Genomic DNA, 20,596 nt, shown 5'->3' on the forward strand with positions numbered 1-20,596 from the left:
TTGTGTATCTGGCACTGTGGGGCACTTGTGTATCTGGCACTGTGGGGCATTCGTGTATCTGGCACTGTGAGGGCATATCAGGCACTGTAGAGCATACTGTATCTGGCACGGTGGGGGCATATGTGTATCTGACACTATTGGGGTAATATGTGTATGTGGACCCCCATATGTGTATCAAGCCCCCATTTCTCTAACGTCCTAGTGGATGCTGGGGACTCCGTAAGGACCATGGGGAATAGACGGGCTCCGCAGGAGACAGGGCACTTTAAGAAAGAATTAGGAATACTGGTGTGCACTGGCTCCTCCCTCTATGTCCCTCCTCCAGACCCCAGTTTGAATCTGTGCCCGGACGAGCTGGGTGCACTTTAGTGAGCTCTCCTGAGCTTGCTGAATAGAAAGTATTTTGTTAGGATTTTTTTATTTTCAGAGAGGTCTGCTGGCAACAGACTCTCTGCTACGTGGGACTGAGGGGAGAGAAGCAGCCCTACTCACTGTGGATAGGTCATGCTTCTTAGGCTACTGGACACCATTAGCTCCAGAGGGATCGAACACAGGAATGCACCCTTGGTCGTCCGATCCCAGAGCCGCGCTGCCGTCCCCCTCGCAGAGCCAGAAGCCGGCGTGCGAAGCAAGAAGACTTCAAAAGCGGCGGCAGAAGACTCCAGTCTTCACATGAGGTAGCGCACAGCACTGCAGCTGTGCGCCATTGCTCCCACATTAAACCCACACACTCCGGTCACTGTAGGGTGCAGGGCGCAGGGGGGGGGGCGCCCTGGGCAGCAATTAGAGACCTCTTGGCAAAGTGGGCATATATACAGTTGGGCACTGTATATATGCATGAGCCCCCGCCATTATTTTACACAAAATCGCGGGACAGAAGCCCGCCGCTGAGGGGGCGAGGCTTCTTCCTCAGTACTCACCAGCGCCATTTTCTCTCCACAGCTCCGCTGAGAGGAAGCTCCCCGGGCTCTCCCCTGCAGATTCACGGTAGAAAGAGGGTAAAAAGAGGGGGGGGGGGCACATAAATTTTGCGCAAAATCAGTATATACAGCAGCTACTGGGTAAACCCTAAGTTACTGTGTAATTCCTGGGGTGTGTGCTGGCATACTCTCTCTCTGTCTCTCCAAAAGGCCTTGTGGGGGTTCTGTCCTCAAATAGAGCATCCCCTGTGTGTGTGGTGTGTCGGTACGCTTGTGTCGGCATGTTTGACGAGGAAGGCTATGTGGAAGCAGAGCAGGTACAAATGAATGTGGGATCGGCGCCGACGCCCGATTGGATGGATATGTGGAAGGTTTTAAATGATAATGTTAATTCCTTGCATAAAAGGTTGGATAAAGCTGAAGCCTTAGGACAGTCAGGGTCTCAACCCATGCCTGCTCCTACAGCGCAGAGGCCGTCAGGGTCTCAGAAGCGCCCACTATCCCAAATTGTTGACACAGATATCGACACGGATTCTGACTCCAGTGTCGATGGCGATGATGCAAAGTTGCAGCCTAAAATGGCTAAAGCCATCCGCTACAGGATTATACCAATGAAGGATGTATTGCACATCTCAGAGGAAAACCCAGTCCCTGACAAGAGGGTTTATATGTTTGGGGGAAAAAGGCATGCGGTGACCTTTCCCCCTTCACATAAGTTAAATGAGTTATGTGAAAAAGCTTGGGAATCTCCAGATAGAAAAATGCAGATTTCCAAACGGTTGCTTATGGCGTATCCTTTCCCGCCAACGGACAGGTTACGCTGGAAATCCTCCCCTAGGGTAGACAAAGCTTTGACACGCTTATCTAAGAAGGTAGCCCTGCCGTCACAGGATACGGCCACCCTAAAAGATCCTGCGGATAGAAAGCAGGAAGGTATCCTGAAGTCCATTTATACACATTCAGGTACCCTACTAAGGCCGGCAATTGCGTCGGCCTGGATGTGTAGTGCTGTAGCAGCATGGACAGATACTTTATCTGAGGAACTTGATACCTTGGACAAGGATACTATATTACTGACCCTGGCGCATATAAAAGACGCGGTCCTATATATGAGAGATGCCCAGAGAGACGCCTACTGGGCTCTAGAATAAATGCAATGTCGATATCTGCCAGAAGGGTCCTGTGGACTCGGCAATGGACAGCTGATGCCGACTCAAAAAGGCACATGGAGGTTTTACCTTACAAGGGTGAGGAATTGTTTGGGGACGGTCTCTCGGACCTAGTTTCCACAGCTACTGCTGGGAAGTCAAATTTTTTGCCATATATTCCCTCACAGCCTAAGAAAGCACCTTATTACCAAATGCAGTCCTTTCGATCACAAAGAGGCAAGAGAGTCCGAGGTGCGTCCTTTCTTGCCAGAGGCAGGGGTAGAGGGAAGAAGCTGCACAATACAGCTAGTTCCCAGGAACAGAAGTCCTCCCCGGCTTCCACTAAATCCACCGCATGACGCTGGGGCTCCACAGGTGGAGCCAGGATCGGTGGGGGCGCGTCTCCGAAATTTCAGCTACCAGTGGGTTTGCTCACGGGTGGATCCCTGGGCTATACAGATTGTATCTCAGGGATACAAGCTGGAATTCGAAGTGATGCCCCCTCACCGTTACCTCAAATCGGCCCTGCCAGCTTCCCCCATAGAGAGGAAAATAGTGTTGGCGGCAATTCACAAATTATATCTCCAGCAGGTGGTGGTAAAGGTTCCCCTCCTTCGACAGGGAAGGGGTTACTATTCAACAATGGTGTGGTACCGAAACCGGACGGTTCGATCAGACCCATATTGAATTTAAAATCCCTGAACAGTTACCTGAAACGGTTCAAGTTCAAGATGAAATCGCTCAGAGCGGTCATTGCAAGCCTGGAAGAGGGGGATTTTATGGTGTCTCTGGACATATAGGATGCTTACCTGCATGTCCCCATTTATCCACCTCATCAGGAGTACCTCAGATTTGTGATACAGGCCTGTCATTACCAATTCCAGACGTTGCCGTTTGGTCTGTCCACGGCACCGAGAATATTTACCAAGGTAATGGCAGAAATGATGGTGCTCCTGCGAAAGCAAGGAGTCACAATTATCCCATACTTGGACGATCTCCTCATAAAGGCGAGGTCCAGAGAGCAGTTGCTGATCAGCGTAGCACACTCTCGGGAAGTGTTGCAACAGCACGGCTGGATTCTGAATATTCCAAAGTCGCAGCTGATTCCTACGACGCGTCTGCCCTTCCTGGGCATGATTCTGGACACAGACCAGAAGAAGGTTTTTCTCCCGACGGAGAAGGCTCAGGAGCTCGTGACTCTGGTCAGAGACCTCTTAAAACCAAAACAGGTGTCGGTGCATCACTGCACGCGAGTCCTGGGAAAGATGGTGGCGTCATACGAGGCCATTCCCTTCGGCAGGTACCATGCGAGGACCTTTCAGTGGGATCTGTTGGACAAGTGGACCGGATCGCATCTTCAGATGCAGCGGCTGATCACCCTATCCCCCAGGGCCAGGGTGTCTCTTCTGTGGTGGCTGCAGAGTGCTCACCTTCTCGAGGGTCGCAGGTTCGGCATTCAGGACTGGGTCCTTGTGACCATGGATGCAAGCCTCCGAGGGTGGGGGGCAGTCACACAGGGAAGAAATTTCCAGGGTCTGTGGTCAAGTCAGGAGACTTGTCTGCACATCAATATCCTGGAACTAAGGGCCATATACAACGCCCTAAGTCAAGCGGAACCTCTGCTTCGCAACCATCCGGTGCTGATTTAGTCAGACAACATCACCGCAGTGGCTCATGTAAACCGCCAAGGCGGCACAAGGAGCAGGGTGGTGATGGCGGAAGCCACCAGAATTCTTCGCTGGGCGGGGAATCACGTGCAAGCACTGTCAGCAGTGTTCATTCCGGGAGTGGACAACTGGGAAGCAGACTTCCTCAGCAGGCACGACCTCCACCCGGGAGAGTGGGGACTTCATCAAGAAGTCTTCACACAGATTACAAATCGATGGGAACTGCCACAGGTGGACATGATGGCATCCCGCCTCAACAAAAAGCTACAAATGTATTGCGCCAGGTCAAGAGACCCTCAGGCTGTGGACGCACTTGTGACACCGTGGGTGTTCCAGTCGGTTTATGTGTTTCCTCCTCTTCCTCTCATACCCAAGGTGCTGGGAATCGTAAGAAAAAGAGGAGTGAGAACAATACTCATTGTTCCGGATTGGCCAAGAAGGACTTGGTATCCGGAACTACAAGAAATGCTCACAGAGGACCCATGGCCTCTGCCTCTCAGACAGGATCTGTTGCAACAGGGGCCCCGTCTGTTCCAAGACTTACCGCAGCTGCGTTTGACGGCATGGCGGTTGAACGCCGGATCCTAGCAGAAAAAGACATTCCGGATGAGGTTATTCCTACGCTAATAAAGGCTAGGAAGGACGTGACGGCTAAACATTATCACCGTATATGGCGAAAATATGTTGCTTGGTGTGAGGCCAGGAATGCCCCTACAGAGGAATTCCAGCTGGGCCATTTCCTTCACTTCCTACAGTCGGGAGTGACTTTGGGCTTAAAATTGGGGTCCATTAAGGTCCAGATTTCAGCCCTATCCATTTTCTTTCAAAAGGAACTGGCTTCTCTTCCTGAAGTTCAGACGTTTGTAAAGGGAGTGCTGCATATTCAGCCCCCTTTTGTGCCACCAGTGGCACCTTGGGATCTTAACGTGGTGTTGAGTTTCCTGAAATCACACTGGTTTGAGCCACTTAAAACCGTGGAGTTAAAATATCTCACGTGGAAGGTGGTCATGCTATTGGCCTTAGCTTCGGCTAGGCGTGTGTCAGAATTGGCGGCTTTGTCACATAAAAGCCCCTATCTGGTTTTCCATATGGACAGGGCAGAATTACGGACTCGTCCGCAACTTCTGCCAAAAGTGGTGTCCTCTTTTCATTGGAACCAACCTATTGTGGTGCCTGCGGCTACTCGTGACTTGGAGGATTCCAAGTTACTAGATGTAGTCAGGGCTTTGAAGGTTTACGTAGCCAGAACGGCTGGAGTCAGGAAAACTGAGTCGCTGTTTATCCTGTATGCATCCAACAAGCTGGGTGCTCCTGCTTCAAAGCAAACTATTGCTCGCTGGATCTGTAACACGATTCAGCAGGCTCATTCTGCGGCTGGATTGCCGTCTCCAAAATCCGTAAAAGCCCATTCCACAAGGAAGGTGGGCTCTTCTTGGGCGGCTGCCCGAGGGGTCTCGGCATTACAGCTTTGCCCAGCAGCTACTTGGTCGGGTTCAAACACTTTTGCAAAGTTCTACAAGTTTGATACCCTGGCTGAGGAGGACCTTGTGTTTGCTCATTCGGTGCTGCAGAGTCATCCGCACTCTCCCGCCCGTTTGGGAGCTTTGGTATAATCCCCATGGTCCTTACGGAGTCCCCAGCATCCACTAGGACGTTAGAGAAAATAATATTTAACTTACCGGTAAATCTATTTCTCGTATTCCGTAGTGGATGCTGGGCACCCGTCCCAAGTGCGGACTTCTTCTGCAATACTTGTATATAGTTATTGCTTAAATAAGGGTTATGTTATGGTTGCATCAGGTTTATCTGGTGCTCTGTTCTTGTGCATACTGTTAACTGGGTAAGTTTATCACGAGTTATACGGTGTGATTGGTGTGGCTGGTATGAGTCTTACCCTGGATTCCAAAATCCTTTCCTTGTACTGTCAGCTCTTCCGGGCACAGTTTCCTTAACTGAGGTCTGGAGGAGGGACATAGAGGGAGGAGCCAGTGCACACCAGTATTCCTAATTCTTTCTTAAAGTGCCCTGTCTCCTGCGGAGCCCGTCTATTCCCCATGGTCCCAGCATCCACTAAGGACTATGAGAAATAGATTTACCGGTAAGTAAAATCTTATTTTTCATTGGCCATGCCCCATGTGGCATTTGGCCACACCCATTTTTTTGCCGCACGCACATGGTACCACTAAGACATTTTTTCTACTTGCACCACTGGTGGGATGGGGAGCATAATTTGTATAAATTGTAGTTTTGAGGGCATTATATGTAACTAGCGCTACTACAGGGGCTATTATGTGTATAACTGGTGCTACCCCAGGGACTATTATGTGTATAACTGGCGCTGCCACAGGGGCTATTATGTGTATAACCGGCGCTACCCCAGGGGCTATTATGTGTATAACTGGTGCTACTACAGGGGCTATTATTATGTGTATAACCGGCCCCACTACTGGGGACATTATAAACAGCACTACTTTGCGCAGGGTAATGTGAATAAGATTGTGCTACTGTGTGGCGTAATTTTAAATGGTACTATTGTGTGGCCACGCCCCTTCCTCGTGAGACCACATCCCTTTTTGCATCACGCTGTCCCTTTGTACTATGCTATATAACTCTAGTGTTAAAGAGCCATTTTCAGCATAAACAGCTATTTGCACACCGTGATAAGTAAGGCATGGAGCTGTGGGCCTAATCCAGCATGGGCTGTAGATGTGCGAAAAATCGCACACCTACAACCCTATTCTCTGACATGTGGGGGGGACACCCAGCACAGGGCAAGTCCACCCTGCATCCGCATGCTGGGTCCTGCCCCCGACCCCCCCCCCCCCCCCCGCAAACATGTGAGTGCATTGCAAGACAGCGATGCTCTCGCATGTTTAGGGTTGCCCTCTGCCTACGCAGCCTAGCTGCTAAGGCAGATGGCAACTCGCCATGTTTAGGCTCGCAGCAGCTGCATGTGACGTCACGCAGCCACGGCGGCTCGCCCCAGAAATGGTTCGGAGATGCCTGCGTTGTCCGTACCGCTCCCCTAAAATGCTGCTACAACGCCCTGCGAACGCACGTTAGCACATGTGAGATGCCGTCGCATCTCACTTTGTGCACACGCGCAGTGCTGCTTCTGTCGGAGCAGAGTTCCATGCTGATTTAGGCCCTGTGTTTATTCTAAAGATATAATACTAGTTGAATATTGATATTTTCTTTTAGCAAGTACAGATTGAATACTCCCTCAGAGGTCTCCCACACTCCCTATGTAGAGTATGCTGCAATCCCCTACGTCACACTCATTTGCGTATTGCACTTACCTGTGCAGATTTTATTATTTCTTGAGAAATTTGTTTTTTTAAACATAACATTAATTCAGTAACTGCAAAAGTAAATTGTGTGGGATGTTCAGGAGATGCTGTATTGGACAATCAGAAAGTGTCTTATCTGACCTGGTCGCACAGGATGCGACCAGTCAGATAAACTTCCCTCTGTTGCTGCTCTCAGCAGGACCAGAAGGTCCCTCTGCTTCCACGCACCCTCCCCTAGAGTTTGCCGTGCTGCCGATCACTGCTGATCGGCCAGCACAGCAAGACCCCCTACCCAGCAGCTGTCAACAATAGCAGCCACTGGTGGAAGGGTAAATGAACCCCCGCCCCCCTTCCCCCCCACGACACCCTGTGTACCTGGTGGCTGTCCTTTCAAAATGAAAGCCACAATGTGTCCGATGGTCGCAATTTTACGTTGGTGGTGACCGATGTTTAAAAATTCAAATATCAAAAAAAAGAATTTTATTTTCTTTAAAATCATTTTGAATAAGGTCTAATACACATTCTACACCTAATTTACTCATTTAAAAAAACTAAATTTTCTGAGCGTTTTTTTCTGAAAAATATTTTGTCAGTTAAATGGCTACATAGGAAAAATCTCCACCAAACTTTTATCCTGTTTCATTTTGCTACTTGGTAAAAGTATGACATCTGATAAAAATAATTCCATTAATAATTATATCAGCGATTGGACTTAACGGAAAACTGTTATAAAGTGCATTGTATTCAAACTGCAAGGTACGGAGAGGGATCATTCTCAAGGGCCCTACACACTGGTAGATAACACTGCACGATATAAATGTTCTCGTTCATTAATGAATGAGAACTCGTTCATATTGCGCAGTGTGTAGGCACCAACGATGAACAATGCGCGGCCCCGTTCATCGTTGGTGCCCCGTCGCTTATGCATGCAGGCCAATATGGACAATCTTGTCCATAGTAACGTGCAGTGCTATGGAGCCGGGTGACGGGGGGAGTGAAGAAAGTCTGTAGGGGACATTAATCTTTTTTTCAAGGCCTATCGGGCACAAGCTCTGGAAAGTTGCTCTTTCTGTAGCTTGCTGCATCACAACCACATAAAAGCCTATTGGGACTGCGGGTATGGATCATTAGGTCGACCACACGTAGGTCGACCACTATTGGTCAACATGCATTAAGTCGACATGAGCAAGGTCGATATGAGGGTTTTTTTTTTACTTTTTTTGGTGTCGTTTTCTTCGTAAAGTGACAGGGTACCCCAATTAGTGCACCATGTCCCCTCGCATGGCGAGCAAAGGCGTCTTGCTGCGCTCGGCACAGGTTACTATTCCCATTCATAGTCCACGTGGATTGTAAAGTATGAAAAAGTTAAAAAAATTAAGAAAAAAAATTAAACCGCATGATGACTTTTTTCCATCTTAACCTAGTACATGTCAACCTAATGACCGTGTTGACCTAATGCATGTCGACCAATAGTGGTTGACCTAATGACTGTCGACCTAAGTGTGGTCGACCTAATGACCGTATCCCGGGACTGCTGTGCCGTGGGTCTACAGCAGATATTGGGATCCGTGTTATGGTAAATGTATATACAGTACGGCCTAATTCAGGTTGGATGTTCAGACAAAAAATGTTTAAAGCTCCTTTGATTGATATCTTTAAAATGGAGTCCGTCTTTAGTGGATTAACAATTAACATCGGAACCCTCACCTCTCCACTATATAGTATTAACATACTCTGTCTTAAAGCTATCAATCAAAAGAGCTTTAGACATTTTTTGTCTTAACAATACTCTTTTTTTACAGGTATTACGTTGTAATCATAATACATATTACTAACCTAGATAGACGGATAATAGATATATGGGTTCTGTACAGCAAGTATTACTGTATAATGCTGTAGAACTTCTTACCACAAGAGCAAATACTGTATACTAACAGAATGCACTGTAAGGCTGAATTGGATTCTTGTCTTACAAGGAATGGTGTCTGTAACTATAATTAGTGAAGGACATTGGGGCTGATTCTGATCTGGGGACAAAAGAAAAAATAGTAACTGTGCACCTGGAGAAACCATGTTGCAATTAAAGGGGTGCAAATATAGTACATTTATTAAAAAATAAAGCTGCTTTTGCCTGGAGCCCACAAATGCTGGGCTGCAATATTTTCACACTGCAATTTAGATTTGAACTAGGACACCCCCTCCTATATCTAAATCACTCTGTATATTTTAAATCTGCCCCAACTGCAGTGCAACATGGTTTTACCAAGATGCAGAGTTAAGTTTCCCCTACACCTGAACGATTAGTTGGGAAAATCAAACAGGTTTGATTTTCCCAACTAGTTGGACAGACCGTTTCTGGACATTTTTTAGTGTGTGGGAGCAAACGGCTGAAATCGTTTGCTCCCACACATTGCCAGATTATCTTTCCAACCTGCCAACTAGTTGGCTGGTTGGAGAGAAATTGTTCTGATGTATGGCCTGCATAACTTGCTTTTTTTGTTTGGTCAGAATCAGCTCCATAATGTACTGAGGAGAAAGAATTGTCTATAGCTTTAATCAAAATACAGACTGCTGTAAAAACGTTCATGTTTTTGTTTAGTTTGTAGTCCAACTATTTATCATGTTCCATTTTAAAGCAGTGTGTACATGATGGCAGACCAACCAGGTACTGTATACTGACATAATGATTGTTTTCATTGCAGTTACCAGTGGAGATATTTATCCAATCATTGACCAACAACTGCTAAAATATATATTCTAACCTGAATCATAGTGTATGTGAACAGTTTCTTTTTCTTACTGTAGTTGTATTAACTTGTTTTGTTACCAACACTTAAGACGTATTGCTAAATGGCATTCCAGGGAAATTACAATCGTTCTCTGTAAAACAATAGTTAGAAAGGCAGTATTTCATGTAGGTAACTCCCTTATGTTTGCTTTTAAAGAGTGCTGCGCTTCACCCCTACAGCGGACTTAAAGGAATACTTTTCATGAAATAACAAGAAATAAAATACTCCCAATGCCCAGTTAGCATACCAGTAAAAAATGTAAAAACCACTGACGATATCTTAAAACTTGACAAGGGGAGTTATTCAGAGACTGCCGCAGATCGCGGCATGCGCAGCCAGATCTGCGTTCATCTCTGCACATGCGGCGGGCTGCCTCCCAGTGTGTCCACAATCTAATTGTGGACGCATCAGAACTAATGTTCTAATGTGAACGCAGCCTGGTTGCGCTGTCAGGTGTTCAGCAGGCACTTTTTTTTTTTTATTGGAGCGGCTGCGTGTGACGTCATGCAGCCGCCACGAAAATGCCGCTGACTTGACCCCTGTTTTCCCTGCACCGCCCCTGCAACGCTGTAACTCCGCCACCACAATACCCGCTGCTCTTAATCACATTGGGGTCGCATCCTTCGGGGATGCGGCCGCAATGTGTGTGTCCACGCGGCCACTGCACATGTGCAGTTTACTGCCATCGGAAAACTGTGATGCGGGCCGCTGATGCTGGCGGGTCAGAATGACTCTCAATATCAGCAGTTCCTGGTTCACAGGACTATAGGGGTACAAGACCAGTGTACTATCTACTTTAAGCCGAGTTGCCCTGTATACATTACTATGAGGAACAAATTATTTGTTCAGTATAGCAACATAGATGAAGAAACACTTAAAGATATGACTTAAAACTTTAGTATGATCACCTTAATATTTTATTGTAGCTCATATGTAAGTATATAAAACAGCTTTGCTGCATTTATATAAAGATATGTGTATAAGAATGCACATGCCCATAGCTCTGTAATCTAGACCTGCGTGATTAAGTGCCCGATTCAGATCTGATCGCTGCTGTGCATTTTCGCACAGCGGGCAATTATCGAACTACTGAGCATGCGTATGTGCCGCAATGTGTACAAACAGCGACAGGATGGTGCGAGAATTTGGATTGCATGGACGTTCGCAAGGTGATTGACAGGAAGTGGATGTTTGTGGGTGGTAGCTACCAGTTTTCTGGGAGTGTCAGGAAAAACGCAGGCGTTCCCACGCGTTTTCAGGGCGGGTGTGTGACGTCAGCTCCGGACCCGATCATCCTGATTCCTTCATACTGGAGGAGTAAGTATAGAGCACAGACTGCACAGAATAGGAAAAACATTCATTGGTGAGTGTGATGCAAATGGCTTTACAGCTGTCCGCTGACTGAGGGTGTACACATGTAATTGCACACTTGCAAGGGCCGAATTTTCACTCCCCCTGGGTGGCAACTATCTGATCGCAGCGATCAGGTCTCAATCAGGCCCATAATGCCTATGTAAACAAGTCCACCTGCCACCATCTGGGGAAAACTGTTTTCTCAGGCCCTGGACACATGGGGATTACAAAACACCTGTGAAAAGTAATAAATTATCTCATACTTTGTCCTTGCATTTAAGTGTGCTTTCCCTACACCATGTGCTTAATGAGTACCCTCATAGTACTCTAATATATGTATTTATATATATTCTACAAGCAATGTTGGAAATAATGCAGAGCACCTGAAAGTGTGTGTACCAGTGCATTCTCTTACATAATAATTTACTGGCGACCTCTAGCAAGCTTTATTAATGGGCATTTACAACCTGATGTCTGCATTTGTGCATTCAAGTCCTCCGGATCAATTTCTGCATTGGTTTCAGTGCACAATGTATAATATAATGCAGAGCTGTGTTAGTGCTCATTATGAAGCTGTTCTGTTTAGGATGCTGCAGCGCCCAAGTGTGCGTCATTTGCTGGTATTTCTTCTGCAACCATATGCCTGTCCCATGTTTCTATGTAGTTGTTTGCCACTGGGCGGTACATGGGGCCCATAAAATGTTGCTATGAGGCCCACAAATGACTAGTTACCTCCCTGTTGGTGTGTCTGTAGATGCAGCCATGGATTGTGCGCCATGGAGACGTGTACCAGCCCCATGCCAGATGTATAGTCTCCATCAGAGTATGGCCTCCATGTGAGCGATTATGCAGCCACATCAGTGACACACTTTGGCAATCCCATAATACGCCCATAAGACAGACCATTGCTGTACGCCTGCATAGCCACATCCCTGTACTGCCCAGGAACGCGAAAGAGATAATACGTCTCAATCGCATGTTACAGTAGCAGTTGGGAGATATAAACAACATCAAGGCGCGTTATACTTTCTTGTTTAATCGTCAAATAGTGTATTTGCAATAAACTTTGGGGTGTGGATCATTAAGTCAACAGTGAAAAGGTCAACAATGTCTAGGTTGACCCCAAAAGATTGACATTGACAAAAGGTCAACATGGGCAAAAGGTCGACAGATAAAAGGTCGACGTGATATTTGTTATGTTTTTTTCGTGTAGTTTACTCCGTCCAACTACCGGAGACTGCAATTAGTGCTTTGCTCACCATGCTTCGGGGCAAGGTGCATCGCTTCACTACTGCGCCGTTCTGCGCAGGTTACTATTCCTAATAGTAGCCCACACAGTTGGTAAAGTATGAAAAAATTGTGAAAAAACCTCATGCCGACCATATGCTGTGTTGACCATCGCCATGTAGACCCTTTGACCATGCTGACCTGGTGCATGTTGACCATTAGTGGTCGACTTATTGACTGCCAACCTTTTTACTGTTGATCTAAAGATTGGATACTGCCCATTTATAATTCTAGTGTAAGGGGCTAAGAAACTGTGCTAAACATATGTTCTCCCAGCTGTTGGAAACATATGTACAATGATTCTTGATTGTTTCATGAAATACTGTAAGGTACAAACCACTTAAAATATGATGTTGCGCCTGTATCAGAGTTATATGCTATTCCGATGTTTTACAATTGAGCGATTATCAGTAGACTGTGCATGCTTTGCTGCAACAATGCGCACATGCAGCAATCACGCTCGCAGTGAGTATTAATTCACAAGTGATTGACAAGCAGCAGCCATTTTGTGGGAGGCAACGGGGACTGATGGCAAAAAGGCAGGTGTGTCGGGACTTTTTTTCAGGGCATCTATTAGACGCCGACTGTGATCCTGTATGCAGGAATCACTTCTCCGGCGTCTCAGTTGCGGCAGCCATTATGAGTGACGGTAGACTGTCTTGAAGAGCCGATGTTTTCAGGATCTGCCGCGATGCGGCGAATGTGTATGCAGCTGCAAGGGCTCTGGTGATGTCTCTATACAAATTCCATTGTCTATTCAATTGGCATATTATCGCACATCCTCTGAGTCAAAGATCACATCTGCTGCAGCATTAATGTGCAACTATGAAACAGGCTCTTTAACATTAATTAAGTTGTAATTAATTAAGTTGTACAGCACATATTAATGTGCAGCAATTACAAATTGACTTCTTAAACATTAATAGTCAAAATTAAGCAAATAAAACAAACCTTCACACTGCTGAATGTATGAGACACATATCTAGCACACAGTACTGGAGAGACAAAGCCATATACTTTTGTACTTCATACACTATTATTGTCCCATAATAAGCACAGTACTATAGGCAGTAACACACAGAACAGCGAAAGCACTGAGCTTAGAAGCATTGATGACCACATCATCTATATGTCATGTTAAGTTACCACTTGGACTAAATTAAGAGTTATTAGCCAATGTCACCTGTTAAAGAATTTACACTAGGACAATCTTGTTTTTCTCATTACAGACCAGCACAGTTTAAAGAAATATAAAGATCTTTTACTTTCTGTGGAAAAAAAAATATTGTTAGTAATCTCTTACTCAAAGGAATCCTAAAATCAACTTACCCTAGAGATGAGTAGGGGCTGATTAAAATCTATACCCCCAGTCAGCCTGAATCCCCATGGAGCAGGTCCAGGCAGGACCACATTTTGTGGCATTTTTTTCTCTTAGTAATGTAATAAACACAATAAAAGCAGATATCTGTTAGATGCAGTTCCGGAATAAAAGTCTTTCTGCAAGCAGCAGCTGAAACAGCCTGATCCCCCGATGCCTTATGATCTTCTCTTTATCCCTTTCCCCAGGCTGACGTCACTGCCTGGCCAGGAGACCCATAGAAAGCAGAGTGAGAGGGGAGGAGAATGGGCAGAAGGGAGAGGAAGACAGACTTGTGTTTTGGAGAACAGTGCATGGATTCCTAAACATTACAACACTTTTGATTTCTTCACTATATTAACTCTTAAATTGGACTTGCAGTTAGGGTTCATTCATTCTCAGTTCACCGTCATATGGTCATTACACTATTGCCATGCTGGAGATATATTGAGATAGAATGACGTTATGTTTGGATTATTTCCAGGACGCACTGATTTCTACATTTATTAACACTTTGTTGAATTGTTCTGTATTTCATCAGCATAATTCAATAGTACATCGGGGGTCATTCCGAGTTGATCGTAGCTGTGCTAAATGTAGCACAGCTACGATCATCCTCCCTGACATGTGGGGGGACGCCCAGCACAGGGCTAGTCCGCCCCGCATGTCAGTCCGGCCCCCCACAACTACAAAAGCATCGCACAGCAGCGATGCTTTTGTATTTGTGGAGTAACTCCCGGCCAGCGCAGCTCCTGCGGCTGGCCGGGAGTTGACGTCACGCAGCTGCCGTGGCCCGCCACCCCCCCCCCCCCCCCCCCCAACAGTCCGGCCACGCCTGCGTTGCCCGGACCGGGCCCCCTAAACGCCCCTTAACGCCGCCGTCCAGCCTCCTCCCGCACTGCGACCGTCTCTGCCTGTCAAACAGGCAAAGACAATCGCTACTGAACGACGGCCTTCGGCCATCCGGCATGCGCCGGCGCATGCGCAATTCTGGCCCAAACGCTGTGCTGCGATAAACTGCAGTGAGCGATCGGGTCGCAATGACCCCCATTATGCATATACATGTACTGCATCTGTGGTAAAAATGGTTTTAATAGTAGGTCCCTAATCCTTCTATTGATGTTTCTACTGTATTGTCTGCATTTTTTTATGCAAGTAAATTCTATTGAGGTTTTAATATACAAACAAGTAGCATAACCCCATGTTGTGAACATAGGTATCCAGAACAGGTGACAAATATAAAACATGAAAACTAATACATTTCACTGCAAATATGGCTTAAAAAAAGTTCAAATCAGAATATGGAGACAGTGATGTCAAAAGACTTTAGTCACAGAAGGAGACTGACAAATATAAACCGTACAATTATGCATAAATTTAAACATGGCGTACCACAAAAGTAAATTAAACACATAACATGAAAGGAAAGAAAGAAAGTAAATAAAAGAAGAAAAGCAGCTAAGACGAAGAGAGGAAAGAGAAGGAAAGAAAGGCATGTGGATATCCACTGGGGACCCAGTGACCTGTCAAATCAGAAAGGAGATGTAAATTATGAAGCTCCCATCAGGAATTTGTAATGAGCAGATTCACAGAATTCCAGATACCAAGACCACACCCTTGAGTAGGTCCTAAACCTATCTATATTGGAAATAATACCATCCATTGAATGATACAGTTCTGTCATCTGGAACCAATTGACAAGGGTTGGGGGAGAGGTAGATTTTTATCACACAGGGATTAAGGTGTTAGCAGCACTGTTATTGATATGTGATATTTAAATAAAAATATATACAGAAACATAGGCATAGTAATTAAATTCATGAGCCAAAACTCAGGCCCATCAGGAACATCCGGGCGCAAAATTCCCCATGTGATTGAAATCACTCCATCCCAGAAGGGCCTAAGAACTGCTCATGACCACGATATGTGAAGGGGAGTAACCAGTTCCTACAATATCGACAGTATCACAACACGCCAAGATGCCCTGATAATTTTTAAGACAATATTGATGGGGATCGATACCAGCGAGAAATAACCTTGAAGTTAATATGTTGGTGGCACTACTCCATGACGTCTCAAAAATAGACGTCCGTTGGGCATCACTAATAACTGTACCAAAGCCCCTCTCTCATTTCTCAGTAATGTTCGGCAATGTAGAAAGTCTTAATAGTTTTTAAATGGTGGATACCACATGAGTTGGGTAGGCTGTGGATGCCACCAAATGTTCAAAGGCTAATAAACTATGAGTCCCTGCAGAGAAAAGGGTCCTAAATTGTAAAAAATGTTTGATCTGGATATATCGCCATGTCTCATTATTGGGTAACTGCCATTGCGCTTGGATATTGGTAAAAGACATCACTTCCGAAGTGTCCAGCAACTGTCCGATCCTAGATATCCTTACCTGTGAAAAGCCAATTTAGAGACCCCAGGTGACATATGGTTATTGAATAAGGGAGTTAGTGGGAATTGAGCCGGGGAGACATCCTCACCCCTAACTCATTTCAAAGTCCCCAATGTGGGCCCTATAGACAGATATAGGGCGGTATGTAATACTGTCCGAGCTCGGCCGACATGCAGGATTTCGGACGAACTTGGACTTTTTTTAAAGGGGCAATTACTTACAAGGCAAAACCATGCCTAGTAAGTGATTGCCCCTTTAAAAAAACATCAAAGTTCGTCCAGAATCCCGCATGTTGGCCGAACTCAGATGGCGTTACATCCTGTCCCATAGTATGTTAGGTTATTGAGACAGCCAGAGTAAAATTGTCAAGGGTGATTGTAGGAAGGAGCACTCAATAGATCCCCACAACTTAACAGAACAGCTCCTGGACCAGTCTAAGATTCTATTAAGCATAACTGCATCATAATAAGTATGAAAGTGTGGAAGCTGGAAACCACCCAAGTGATATCTTCTATACAAAACATCATGCTTGAACCTAGGGCAAGGCTTGTAAGAGAGAGAGTACACAAGGTAATATATTAATCTTTATTACATTAATACTCTCAATCCATGAGTGTGTGTCCAAAAAAGTAAGCTCCTATCGGATTTTCGTAAGTATAGGAGCAAAATTAAGTGAGTGTATCTTAAAGAGATCCCTAGGAAGAAGCAGTCCCAGATACTTTAAGTTCAAGAGATGTCATTTAAAGCCACATTCCTGTTGTAACTCAGTAAGATTTAACTGTACTGTTTTTAGAATAATTAATTTTAAAAAAGGAGAGTTTTCCAAAAGTTTTAAATTCTTTCATCAAATTGGAGAGGGAGACCGTAGGATTCAGGATAATCGCTAAAAGATAATTGGTGAAAAGGGATCATTTATGTTCGGAATAACTAACCTGTAAACTTGAGATATTTGGGTTCGGTAGAATGGCCCATGCCATAGTTTCCATACATAACACAAACACTGGTGGAGAAAACGGACATCCCTACCTCATCCCATTAGAAATTGGAACTGGGTTAGAGAAATCCCCATTCACAATATACTTCTAGTAAACTCCCAATTAACGTGGTCGAAAGCGCTCTTAGCATTGGTCAATAAAAGCAACAAAGCCTCTGGGGAGTGGGCCGCTAAGTGAATTAGATTAAGCATTTTCTTTTTTGTTGTCTCGCGCCTCCCGACCCAAGACAAAACCCACTTAGTCCATATGGATCACTGAATGTAATAGCAGTGAGCTTTGCATATAGTTTCAAGTCCACATTAAGGAGGGAAATAGGCTGATAATTCTGGCAACGGGTAAGGTCCTTTCCATCCTTATGGTTAATGTTGATGTGGACTTCCAAAGATTGAGCAGAAAAGTGATCTAGATCAGAGACTGCATTAAATGCACAAGGCATCAAATGCATTAAGGTGTCATGGAATGTTTTGTAATAGGAAATCAGGATCTGTCAGGGTCAGGACTTTTCCCTGATGGGGAGTATTTTTTAATAGCAGTTGTTTAATATCCAGTGACACCTTAGTTCGTGAGAACTTGTTATAAATCCAGTGTTTAGCACAAGCTGGATATGATTTATGTTATGGGAGGATATATGTGTATAATCTTGGGAATTATAATTTCAAAGGTTATGGCTCTATTTTAGACCCTTTACCTGTTGTCCTCATAAAGTATAATTTCCTACATATTGCAAAACTAAGAAATAATTTTGCACGTGTTTTATCTAAAAAGTTTTTGCAACTGTTGACTCCGATAAGAGATTTTCCTGGTGTATTAAAAGTAATCGCTTTACACCTCTTTTCACTGGGCCTCACATGCACAGAAAATAAAGTAACACTAACTTTCAATGGTATTAGCTATAGAAGGGGTGGGGAACCTCAGGCCCGAAGGCCGTATACTGCCCTCAAAGCCACTTGATCCGGCCTGGCCCGGCTCACCTAAACGAGAGGAGATGCCGAGCGCCCGCTGAGATTTTACCACCAGCGGGCGCCCGGCTCCTCAGCAGCAGCTGAAGGCAGGAGCTCGTACATGTGTGGCTGTGCGGCGCTATGGGAGAGACATCATGACATCTCCCATAGTTTCGAGGAGAGGGAAGGCAGCAGTCTGGCAGCAGGAGCAGGGCTGGTGAGCATTGTGGGTTTTTTTTCTTTTAATGTGTGTGTGTGTGTAAGTGGCACTATTATCGGGCATATCTAATGGGGCATAACTACAGGGGGCATATCTAATGGGGCATAACTACAGGGGGCATAACAACTGACGGGGCATATCTATTGGGCCAAAACAACTAACAGTGGGCATATCTAATGGGGCATAACAACTGACTGGGGGCAAATCTAATCTGGCATAACAAGTGACTGGGGGCAATACAAGTGACTGGGGGCATAACTACTGACTGGGGGCGGGCTAATTTTTAAGTTGATCATTTTTGTATGGCCCTCAAAGGATTTTATAAATATCCAAATGGCCCTTGGTAGAAAAAAGGTTCCCCACCCCTGAGCTATAGCAACCAATCCTTTCTGAGCTTATTAAATTGGTGCAGACCGCAGTCCCCATTTATTACATAATGCAATACTAACATAAAACGAAATTTTTGTATGGTTTTAGCCTTGACAAATTGACACTAATCTGCTTTAAAATCACTAGAGAGGGAAACCTGTTCCTATTTTTATACTACTATTACAAAGTATGACTCTGTATAAGCTGTATTCTATATTTAAATGTTGTTTAAAGCTTTAGAACTAGTATAACATTACTTGGTCTGTATACCTGTGTTTATTACTCCCCATGTGTTTTGGCATTAAGAAAATATGCAATAGAGGTAGGCACTGTTTTAATTGTACTTTATTTAGTGGCGATCAACTGTGCATTGTTTGAAAATGAACAGCTGAACATCATCAGTAAACATATATTTGAACTTTAGCAATTACAACTTCATTATGCTGAAAGCCTAACTAGTTTATTTCAAAAACACCATGTACCACACATTGCTTTTGTTCATAGCGCTCCATACTATTTTCTTAAAGGCTATTACATCCTTTACTCTCTCTGTAACTCACCCTCTTTACACATTGCCACCTCAATTATCTACTCCCCTCTTAATGACACTCATGAGCTTTTTACTTCTCTTTATACATTAACTATAACATCCACAAACTGTCACCATAGAAAAACATTCACAAACCTCCTTCAACTATATTTCTCTAACGTCCTAGTGGATGCTGGGGACTCCGTCAGGACCATGGGGAATAGCGGCTCCGCAGGAGACAGGGCACAAAAGCAAGCTTTTAGGATCACATGGTGTGTACTGGCTCCTCCCCCTATGACCCTCCTCCAAGCCTCAGTTAGGTTTTTGTGCCCGGCCGAGAAGGGTGCAATCTAGGTGGCTCTCTTAAAGAGTTGCTTAGAAAAAGTTTTTAGGTTCTTTATTTTCAGTGAGTCCTGCTGGCAACAGGCTCACTGCATCGAGGGACTTAGGGGAGAGATTTTCAACTCACCTGCGTGCAGGATGGATTGGATTCTTAGGCTACTGGACATAGCTCCAGAGGGAGTCGGAACACAGGGCTCGCCCTGGGGTTCGTCCCGGAGCCGCGCCGCCGACCCCCCTTGCAGATGCTGAAGATGAAGAGGTCCGGAACCAGGCGGCAGAAGACTCTCAGTCTTCATCAGGTAGCGCACAGCACTGCAGCTGTGCGCCATTGTTGTCAGCACACTTCACACAGCGGTCACGGAGGGTGCAGGGCGCTGGGGGGGGGCGCCCTGGGCAGCAATGTATAATACCTGTATGGTGAAAAATACATCACATATAGCCCTTGAGGCTATATGGATGTATTTAACCCCTGCCAGATATCTAAAACTCCGGAGAAGAAGCCCGCCGAAAAGGGGGCGGGGCCTATTCTCCTCAGCACACAGCGCCATTTTCCCTCACAGAAAGGCTGGTGGGAAGGCTCCCATGCTCTCCCCTGCACTGCACTACAGAAACAGGGTTAAAACAGAGAGGGGGGGCACTGATTTGGCGATATGTATATATATTAAAATGCTATAAGGGAGGAACACTTATATAAAGGTTGTCCCTGGATAATTATAGCGTTTTGGTGTGTGCTGGCAAACTCTCCCTCTGTCTCCCCAAAGGGCTAGTGGGTCCTGTCCTCTATCAGAGCATTCCCTATGTGTGTGCTGTATGTCGGTACGTGTGTGTCGACATGTATGAGGAAAATATTGGTGAGGAGGCGGAGCAAATTGCCTGTAATGGTGATGTCACTCTCTAGGGAGTCGACACCGGAATGGATGGCTTATTTATGGAATTACGTGACAATGTCAACACGCTGCAAGCCGGTTGACGACATGAGAGGGCCGGC

General features: G+C 45.4%; 1 protein-coding gene and 1 long non-coding RNA gene across 3 annotated transcripts in view; one reads left to right on the top strand and one right to left on the bottom strand.

The window, feature by feature from the left end:
• Positions 1-14,009, bottom strand: part of PDLIM3 (PDZ and LIM domain 3) — a 170,260-nt gene extending 156,251 nt beyond the window's left edge. The window contains exon 1 of one of the 2 annotated variants that reach the window (XM_063920766.1): positions 13,784-14,009. In XM_063920766.1, coding sequence (XP_063776836.1) covers positions 13,784-13,876 — 93 coding nt within the window. In that variant the 5' untranslated portion in view covers positions 13,877-14,009. The remainder of the gene's footprint in view (positions 1-13,783) is intronic. The other variant, XM_063920765.1, reaches the window with a different exon arrangement.
• The window catches only part of LOC134923608 (uncharacterized), a 211,205-nt gene extending 194,869 nt beyond the window's left edge, over positions 1-16,336 (top strand). Inside the window, exon 4 of the long non-coding RNA XR_010177508.1 lies at positions 14,021-16,336. This is a non-coding gene — a long non-coding RNA (uncharacterized LOC134923608). The remainder of the gene's footprint in view (positions 1-14,020) is intronic.
• Positions 16,337-20,596: the final 4,260 nt, after the last annotated feature.

Source organism: Pseudophryne corroboree, chromosome 1, assembly GCF_028390025.1.
Source record: "Pseudophryne corroboree isolate aPseCor3 chromosome 1, aPseCor3.hap2, whole genome shotgun sequence".
NCBI classification, from domain to species: Eukaryota; Metazoa; Chordata; class Amphibia; order Anura; family Myobatrachidae; genus Pseudophryne; species Pseudophryne corroboree.